At 38.1% G+C, this 10,118-nt stretch overlaps 1 protein-coding gene across 2 annotated transcripts in view; it reads right to left on the bottom strand.

The window, feature by feature from the left end:
• Positions 1-9,964, bottom strand: part of EPRS1 (glutamyl-prolyl-tRNA synthetase 1) — a 53,187-nt gene extending 43,223 nt beyond the window's left edge. For both annotated transcript variants that reach the window (XM_039341620.1, XM_039341619.1), the window contains exons 1-6: positions 9,808-9,964; positions 7,400-7,484; positions 3,771-3,870; positions 2,162-2,318; positions 864-1,009; positions 231-325 (exon numbers count right to left, since the gene is read on the bottom strand). In XM_039341620.1, coding sequence (XP_039197554.1) covers positions 231-325; positions 864-1,009; positions 2,162-2,318; positions 3,771-3,870; positions 7,400-7,484; positions 9,808-9,850 — 626 coding nt within the window. In that variant the 5' untranslated portion in view covers positions 9,851-9,964. The remainder of the gene's footprint in view (positions 1-230; positions 326-863; positions 1,010-2,161; positions 2,319-3,770; positions 3,871-7,399; positions 7,485-9,807) is intronic.
• Positions 9,965-10,118: the final 154 nt, after the last annotated feature.

Genomic DNA, 10,118 nt, shown 5'->3' on the forward strand with positions numbered 1-10,118 from the left:
GCTGAATCTAACATGCAAACTACATTGCATGTTCTGTTCTAATTTACATATTGCTTGTCATGTAAATTAGACATTTTAAAATGCAGTTTTATAGAGAACATTTTCATTGCACAGGAAAGATTTATATTATTTTATTTTTGTAATAGAAATGGAAAGCAAATTTAATTGCATGTTCTTCCATTTTGTCAAAGGCAGGTAAAATTGAGTTGTTATAGAACAATTCATCTTACCCACTTGCTTCAGGAGGAAATCTAACAATGACTTTTCCCATCTCTGCACCTGGGAGATCAACAAATTTTCCAAGATCTTGTTTCTTTTCTGTTGTCTTAAAATTAAAATACAAAGGAAATTATTCAGTTGCAAATTTTGGATCCAGGAATTATTGAAAATAAATAACAGGTCTACTAATAAATAATTATATGAAAGCACTACGGCATATTCTGATCAAAGATATCTTATATTAAGGTATCATGTATAACAATATTCTGTTTCTGCACCAGGCAGATCTACACACTAAAATGGAACACGTATTTGGGGGAATACCACCAAGCAATTATCAATTATTATTTTATTAATACAGACCTGTAATTCAATTTCTTAATTCAAACCAGAAATGTGTATGTCCTTCAATTTAATATTTAATGATTCAAAAGCAACATTAGTTTTAATTTGACATAAAAGGTTTTAAAAAGCTTTATTTTCATTCCTAATAAGCATGTTTATGGTGTGTACAAATATGTATTTGCCTGTATGCCTCTATATGCATATATTTGTTTCATTACGATGTATGTACTAAAATGGCTAATTCAGGTGTTATCTATCTATATTTTGATACACTCTGAAACAGATTGCTGAACACTTACCATTTTTATTTTTCGAACAGAGTCTCCCACAGTCCATTTAGAATCTACAGATTGAAAACTATTTTGTGCTTCAAGAAACTTGTACCAGCGTTTTACATGAACAGGACCATTATTTTGAGGTAACTGCTCCTGCCATATATTGTTGCCTATTGGAAAGGAGACAGATTTATTACAAACTAGGAAATACCATGTGGCAAGATAATATAACTAACCAATTTATACCAAAGATGACATAATTAATAACTGCAATTTAATTATAAATAATAATTGGGGAAATAGCTATTGCAAAGAGAGCATTTTAATATCTTATTTTCCTCATTATTTATATTTGACTTTCCAAATATATTTTACATAAGTAAATCTGACTTTTGGGAAATTTAAATAAACGTGTTGGAATATATGTCCCTTTACACACCCCACACACATGTGCACTGTTATTCAACCCTCAACCTTTATGTACTTCTACATGTAATAAATGAAAACCACATAAAGAGAAGTTTCTATTTTAATTTCAAAAGTTATGTGCAAATGAACTTCTAAATATGTATGTTCCAGTACATAAATGAGCTTTTATCAAGATATTATCATGCTACTATATTGACAGCAGCAAGCATGCTTTATGCTTTTATGGGCAAAAGTGGAAAGATACTTTAATTCCTATAATGGTTAAATGGTTGAGAAAACTGAGGGAACTAGTGAAGACAGCTAAATTAACCGCTCTAATCAAAGAAAAAAAACACATCCAACTTTGTTTCTGTTTAGAAACCCCTTCTGGATATTGTTCTTGAAATGAAAAAAAAAAATGAAACTTTGACTTTGCTGATATGTTTGTTGTTACAGAAATGGTTAGTACATATTAAGTAACGTACTTTCCGGCGTATAACACGACTTTCGCAAGTGGTAAAATCGGCACTGAAGTCGGGGGTTGTCTTATACGCCGAGTCGTCTTATACACCGGAAATTACGGTAGTTTCCAGCGTATAAGACGACTTTCTAGGCATGCGACTTGGCGTCGAAGACGGGGGTGGTCTTATATGCCGGGTCGCCTTATACGCCGGAATATACGGTATATAAAAGTAAAAAGCTGAGATTGTAATGTTACTATCTTATTCTACTGTGCTAAAAAGGGTCAGGAGTCACTGCTTTTCTTTCTTTTTTTGCCATTTATCTCTTCCCTTTTCCCTCCCCTCTTTTCCTTCTATTTTCATTTTATTTTATATTTTATATCTTGATAAGCTTAATCATTGTAATTTTTAAAAAGATATGACCAAGCTACTATATTTACTATGTCCCCTTACCTTTCAATGCTGCCCAAACACTGAAATCTGCAAGGCTCAAACAGTTGCCTACTAAATAGGTTCTCAGAGAAAGGGAGTTATTGAGCTCTTGGATGGCTAAAGCAAACTCAGTGGGAGTGGACAGTTTTGTGGTGCTGAATTCAATCCAATGGTCAATCTTTGAAAAAGAAGAAAAAATATACTTGATAAATTACATAAAAGATTGAATTATAGCCAATAAAATCTATACATCTCATTAGGAAAAATCAATAGTAGAAATAACTAAAGAGAATTATTCAGATAATGCAATTCTAGAATTTAAAGAGTTATCAGCTAGCACTGATAATGTTACCTAGCTTGAGTGACGAAACCTCTGCAAGAAAACAACTGAGCTCAGAGAGCATCAAGGACCCCTCATACATTCAAGTGCTGCTACTTTGGAGCTATCATTTTATTACAGGAGCCCCTCTGAGCAGTTTAGAAGGAAATAAAAGATGAGTTGTAAACAACAGATGGGAACTAAGAGGGAAATAGCAGCTCCAGGAACATAGTGCAAGGTAATACATTTCCACAGGGAAGGGGAAAAACCCTGATTGCAAATGTGCTGATACCAGAAGCATCTGTAAATTCTAGCAATTTTGTCACATAAACAAAAGCAGTATTCCAGTTGTGATACAAGGTCCAACTGTTTGTATATGTACGCAACATCACAACCTACACCCAAAAGAGGTGGAGCTTGTATCACATCAGTGCAATGCAGCTTCTCCTCGGTTACCCTTATTGTCCTCTAACTCAGTGGTTCTTCACCTGGGCGATATTGCCCCCTGGGGGTGATTTCATTTTTCAGGGGGGCAATGGAACGAAAAGGGGTGACAGGGGGTCGAAGGAATGAAAAGGGGGCGATGTGGGGGTGATGGAGTGAGATTTTTGTGGACACTTTTGAGACTTTTTTGTACAGTGAATCGCTGTATATCTGTCGTACAAAAACATCAGATCGCTCGCTATTAGTGGATTGAATTGTGTTTTCAAATGTTCCTCCAGCTAGCTTCAGTACAGAACGCCATACATATGTGAATATGCATTGCTTATCTTCATGCGCATTGCACAGCAGCCTCTACCTAAGCCAGAATATGGGAGATATGGGAAAAAGACTGGAAATAAATTATTTGCATCGATATGTCCTGATAACAATTTTAAAGAAAACAAAAAAAGTGTTTGCATAAATTAAAGAATTATTTCCTATGATTGAGAGGTTATGTTGGGGGAGGGGGGCGATGACAACTTCCTCATTGGCTCAAGGGGGCGATTCGTTCAAAAAGGTTCAGAACCACTGCTCTAACTCCTCCACCTCTTTGCATGTTTTTTTTTCTGACATACAGATTTCAAACAGTAAGGAAACATCAAGGAAATCTTTACATGGAAAATGATTTACCTTTAAAGAAAAATTGCATTGTTTAATGGTTCATTCTGCTCTGTGAAAAGGCCCATAAGGGGAGGAAAGTATACAGTATTAGATTTCAAAAAATAAGGCTTCTATAACATAAGAACTGCTAGTACCTGGGGCATTCTGCTAAAAGATTTTTTTAAAAGCCTATCCTGTATCTCCAAGAAATTAGAAGATCGTTTTTACCTCAGTGTGCTCCAGCAAATTAGATCCATATAATCCAGCAGATGTGGCAATTCTAGCCAGATAACGAGCTATAGAATTCACATCAGTGAATGTAACTTGGCTGTTTAAAAAATTGAATAGATATGTGTTTATCCATGCTTGAAGTAATATTTATTGGAATTCATTATAATATGCAACCCAGCATGTTTCCAAATTAATTCATAGCCATTCTACCCCATAAATTAAATATAGCAAGCACAGTATAAGCTAATGAAAATTTTATTTTTGTAAACATTTGATAAACTAAAAAGCTATTTTAAAAAGCTACTGAAAATTGAAGAAACCTTCACTTTATTTTCCATGCATAAATGCAACCTTTCATAATAAATAAATTCTTATCATCAGGCAATGGTTGATTGAACATAAATGGGTCATGTGGTTGGTCCTTCATTGAAATGTAGCACTGTCTATTTTTAATTTACTGATAATAATAGATTTATTGTGAAATGCTGTTTTTCTGTATTTTATTTAAAATTGTGTGGTGCATTTAAAAACCATTTTTATGTGACTGAAATGGTCAAAGGACAATAAAATAAGTAATTATATTTTCCTTGGAAGGACAGAGAATACATCACAAAATGTAGAAATGATTTATATTACTAAGATTCTGTGCATACTAAATGACTGGATTTTACATAGTACTTCTCTCTGCCTTACATCTTCCTGGGATGATAAGGAATTTTAAAGGTTTATCTTGGACTACAAGACTAAGTGAATATCACAAAAGTCTGCCACAGAGAACTTTTTCTGCAAACCTAAAGGAGATCTCAGAGCCATAACTTTTTTATTTTTAACATTTTAATTTTAGCAAGTTTATCTGTGTTTGATATATATTTTGGAATATATACATATTCCAAAAACGTATTAAATTTTCATTGTTTCATTCTCTACAAATCACAGTTTTCCATGACTCTGTAATTTCTTGTTTAAAAATCTATGCCATTATTTCACTGTGGAAAAGATGGAAAGGATGACAGTTTCAATGCAGCATAATCTATACCTTTGCAGCTACTAAGAAAAGCTGAGTTAGGTAGCAGAATTAACTATTCTCTTGGAAAGCTAAGCAGGTTCTGACTTAGCAATTAGATAAGAGATCACTCACCTAGACTAAAATCAGAAGTTGAAATGAGACATAATGCAAAAGCAGTTAAGTTCTCAAATGACTTCTTCCTTTACCACTATTACAGCAGAAGAAGACCCATTTTTGGAAACACACAATAATGAGATCTCATTTCCCTCCAAAAATGGAAAGATGAGACAGAAAAGGAATGACATTCTAGATGTACAATCCAAGATATTACCATCCATATCAGTCACATAATCAGTTTTAGAATTTTATTTTCTTTGTTCCTTAAAATCCATCTCAGGTTACCAGATCTCATGGCAACTATTATACCACTGGTCAATGAAAGGGAAAATTTACAAAAGCATTGTTTGAGCCTAATGTTAGTTCCATAATAAGGCTCCAAGAAAAGAAATAAACGTTATCACATATATCTGAACAAAGTTTGAGAGTTTTGGGGGGAAAAAACAAAAGAAAAGCATAGAAAGATAGATAGATAGATAGATAGATAGATAGATAGATAGATAGATAGATAGATAGATGGATAGATAGATAGGTATGTGTGTGTGTGTGTGTGTGTGTGTATGCGCATGCGAATCCTGGCCTTATGTTAACCAAATAAAAGAAAAAACGAAAACCAGGATATAATAAACCAGCCTGTTTAATATAAACAAGCCTGTGGTTAAGAAGAGTCACTAAGCTTTCGGCCGGCCAAAAACTGCCAGCGTCATCAGAGTTAGAATAGAAGGAGATCGGGAAGGCAGCTCATATAGCCTCCTGCCTCTGCGCCCGGCTCCTTGAGCGCATCATCGGCCCGTATTGCGCAGTTGTTCCATAACAGGCAAACTGTCCTTGGCTCCAATGGCTGTTTTACGATCCTCAAGTGTTCTTTTAGAGCGTGTGCAAGCACTTGGAGGGCTGCTGTCAATCCATCCCTGCGCCCAGTCTCCCTCCCTCCCAGGGCCATTATCCTCTCCCACCCCCAAGGCTGTTGTCGTAATTCCTCTCAGCTGTTCCAGCATTCCTGCTCACTGTCTTCCCCATCCCTCCCCCTCCTTCCAGATTGCCTCTGGCTTAGGGCCGTTTGGTCCATCATCTCAGTCCATGGGAGTCGTGGTCGTCTCATCTACAGAGCCATTGTCCCAATTATGCAAAACGCTGTCATTGTCTTCCTTAGAGATCATGCCCGTCTCATCCATCATTCTACCGCCCCAATCCTGCCAAGGAAGAATTAAATGTCTTCTCAGCAGGCCGTGGCGCTATTTTTCCCATCTCCTAAGAGTCTGGTAAGCCAGTAAAAGATCTCTATGCCGGTTGATGGAATTTTTATTAGAGAGCCAGGCTTCCTTGAGTAGGCGGCCACCCTTGGTAGTCTCACGAGCTATAACCTCTGCGTTAGCTAGATCGAACGTGTGGCCAGAGCTGGACATATGGGCCTACACTTGTGAACGTTGCTCCTGCCTTCTAATAGCCAGTTCATGTTCATGGACCCTGGTCCTCAGCCTTTTAGTAGTTTCCCCAACATAATTGCTCGCACAGTCTTTGCAATGATCTTTGACTGTTGGGGAGCGGTTCTTTTGGATGCATGACCTTGGACCTAAGGGTGTGCTCGGGCCTATGGGCAACACTCACATTGTAGGGGGCCAACAACCGTGCCATGGCCTCGGAGACACCATGGATGTAAGGGAGGGTTGTTTGTATGGCCAGCATTGCTGTCACATTGGAGCGTAAGTCTCTATGATTTCGATGTGGTCTACTATGCTGTCTTCACAAACCCCATGGGATAGCCATTGCGCATGAAGATGTGATGAAGATGTTCTTTCTCCTCGACTTTAGCTCTGCCCGTGCTACAATGGGAATTAACCCGTTTAAATAGCGTCTGGACACAGCTGATTTTGTGTGCTACCGGGTGGTTGCTATTATAATGTAGCATTCTGTCTGTATGGGTGGGTTTACAGTATACAGACATGCACAATGTGCCATTAGGACATCAGCTGATCAGTACATCCATAAAGGCAAAACTGCCTTGGGTCTTTCTTCTGCGGTGAAGCAAATGTCTGGATATACCGAGTTCAGTTCCTCCAAGAATTTGGCACTATCCCGTCTTTTGACAATCGCAAAAATATCATCTATATAATGCGCCCAAAATTTTGGGCGGTACCTAGACATTACTATTGACTCTAGCTGCTGAAGAACTGCCTCAGCAATAATGCCTGAGATGGGGGATCCCATTGGCATCCCTTTTATTTGTTCGTATACCACGCCCCAAAAGATGAAGTATGTCTTCAGGCATAAGGTTAGCAACTGTATTAAATCATTGGTATGGAGAGAGTCTTTATGTTGTTCTGGCCCCTCTTGTAGGAGGTCCCTTATTACATGCAGAAATGATTAGTAAGTGCTAAGAAGTGTAATTATTGCATTTCATCCTTCAGGGTAATGAACACAGCCTTTCTTCATTTTCTTAACAGCATCAATATTATAGTAACTAAATTTTAAAAGCAATAACAGCAAAGACAGAAAAACTTACTCAGATATCCGTAGACTGGTTTCTTTGCCTTCTTCAACTGAAATTTTAACATGATCCTTTACATGTTCTACAGTCAGCAATGCTCCTAAAATGATTACAACAAGGCTTATTTCACAGATATATTTTTTTTAAAAATTCTCCTAGCATTTTCTCTTTTACCTGAAGTTTACCAGTCAGGAAAACATTAATATTGTATCAATTGTCAACAATCTTTTTGGTATCAAAAGAAAAAGCCTAAAATGTAAAGCAAGAGAAGCCCCCCACCCCAAAACTGCCAGAGCAGTGCACCATCACTTCCATGCCCTCTATGTAGTCAGCCAACTTGACTGATAGGATGCAGTATTCCTGAGGTTACGTTGGGTATGCTTTTGTTTTAATTACTGAAATAATCATTTGCCAGTTTGTTCATGTACATTATTCAGAGTCAATAAGAATGGGCTGGTTTATAAGTAATGTCAAATGAGTATATAAATTAAACTTCATGGGCCTATGGAGCAAGTCCCATTGACTTGAATATGTACACACTCTACATGTAGAGAGCTGACAGCTATGAAAACCTGGAATGGATTGAGATAGGAGAAATAATGCAGGGTAATTTAAGTCTTCTCCTTTTAGAAAAAGCAGAGTAATTTTCAGTGGATTTATGGGAAGAAGAGAATCCCAAAATGAGGTTTACTGAGCAGCAGTGATGGCTGGAACTTGAAGCTGAAGCCTAGAAATAGGATTCTCAAAAACTTACTAAAGCTTCCAGGTACTGAAAAATTATTGGAGTTCTTGGATTACAACAAGAAACTACCCTACTGTAATGCATTATTATATTAAAGTAATAAAGATATGTTAAATTTCCAGATCAAACCTTTCTCAAAAATCCACTCCTGACTACAATGTACAAATTCCCACAAAAGTACAACAGCAGCAATATCATATCCTAGTTGACTTTGAAAAAATATGGATGTGGGTTTGGTTAGTACTTTAATGGGAGACCACTGGGAAATCCTACACCTATAACCAGGCTGGGAAAAATTATTTAATGTTGTAGCAAAATTTGTAACTATATGGCATGCAATACTGAAAGTTCAACATTTTATATAATTAAGAAGCATCACAGCAGGCAAGATTATTTATTACAATCTATTCTCTTTGGGATGCAGAATGACAAGCTAAAATTACACACTTAGAAATTTCATGACTAAGCATAAATGCTTATGCCTATGGCAGCTCAGATTTTAAAAGGAAATACATTTAAAGAACTTTTATTAAGGGTTCATGCCACAAAAACATTTGTGCCATGTAAAAGAAATGTTTCAACATACAGAAGTCACTATTACTTTTATAAAATTGTTATATTTTTAATTTTTTCTCAAATGTCAAGTGTTCCTCTATAGAATATATTCTGCTTTATAACATTAACACGTTATGTCACTACATTCAGCAGGGCTTATACCCAAGTAACTGTATACTATTCTAGATAACAGGTTAAGAGAATATCTCAAAAGATCACAAAGCTAGAAAGATCACATAACCTTGGAATAGGAAATATAATTTATAGTGGGACATATTCAAGGCATAACTTGATATTTGGAGTTTCATTTTTAAAATCAGGAACTTTTAAGTAGCAGAATATAAATAATCTTGACTATTGCCCAAGAAGAAAGTGACCAAGCAATGCTGTGATTGAAAAAAAATGCAGCAGGCAATCCACCTATTTAATATCCATGTTTAAATATCCATGTGACAACTGGTCTGGGGTTGCACTATTACATTCACCACTACTACATTCAGAAGCCACACCTCGGTGACAAATGAAGCCAAAATTTTACTTTTCTTCAAAAGCCTGAGTCTGACTGGGTAGGGGGATGAAAATGCGTTAAATAACCCAGAAACACAAGTTAATGGGTGAGAAATGCCTATGACCAACATTTACTCCTCCAGAGAGTCCCCCACAATCTGTGCCACGTGTCAGTGCTTTTCTCTCTAATCCACCTCCACTGAATGTCTGGACCTCTTGGCCCGCGTCTCTATCAATGTCAAAAACCTCAAATTCCCTTTCATCATCTCAGCCCCACTACCCAACGATCCCTGCTTTCGTTAGCCACCCCTCCCCCCCACACACACACATACACATACACGCACACCCGACCCAGGTGACAGGAGCCTTTTGCCCATCGCTTTGACCTCCTCTAGAAACGTTACCCAGGAACCGGCTTTAGCGAAAGAGAAAGAGGCGGATGAATGAAGCGTCGGCCAATGGCTCCCTGCGTACGGTGCCTGATGCAACATGGCAGCAATACCTGGCCTGGGCAAAGCAGCCGGGAGGGGGAGGTGGCGGGTGTGAAGATTGAGGCACTCACAACCGGCGTGTATTTCGGGCGGAGGACGTGGGAGCAAAGGGAGCAGGAAGTCCTTACCGAGAGGCAGATCGCCGGGGTTGACCGTCAAGCTCAGCGCCATTCCAGCAGCGGCCGTAGGAGAAAGAACCGGGAAGGAATGCGACGCGGCTGCGAGGCCGAGAGGGCCCTCCCCTTCGCCAATCGAGCTCTGGTCCCGCCTCCCATCTTGTCAGAGAACTGGACCAGCCTAGTCCACGCCTTCGCCTCCCTCCTCCCCGACGCGCTTTGGAGCCTTTCCACAAGCTCTCGGGAGCCGCAACGTCTGTTCCCAAGTATTAGTTGCAGAACGTGTCGTAGCCCTTAATTAAACCCAATAGAATGAACCCCAG

Source organism: Crotalus tigris, unplaced genomic scaffold (assembly GCF_016545835.1).
Source record: "Crotalus tigris isolate CLP2741 ecotype Arizona unplaced genomic scaffold, ASM1654583v1 scf7180000017771.5222438, whole genome shotgun sequence".
In the NCBI taxonomy this organism is placed as follows: domain Eukaryota; kingdom Metazoa; phylum Chordata; class Lepidosauria; order Squamata; family Viperidae; genus Crotalus; species Crotalus tigris.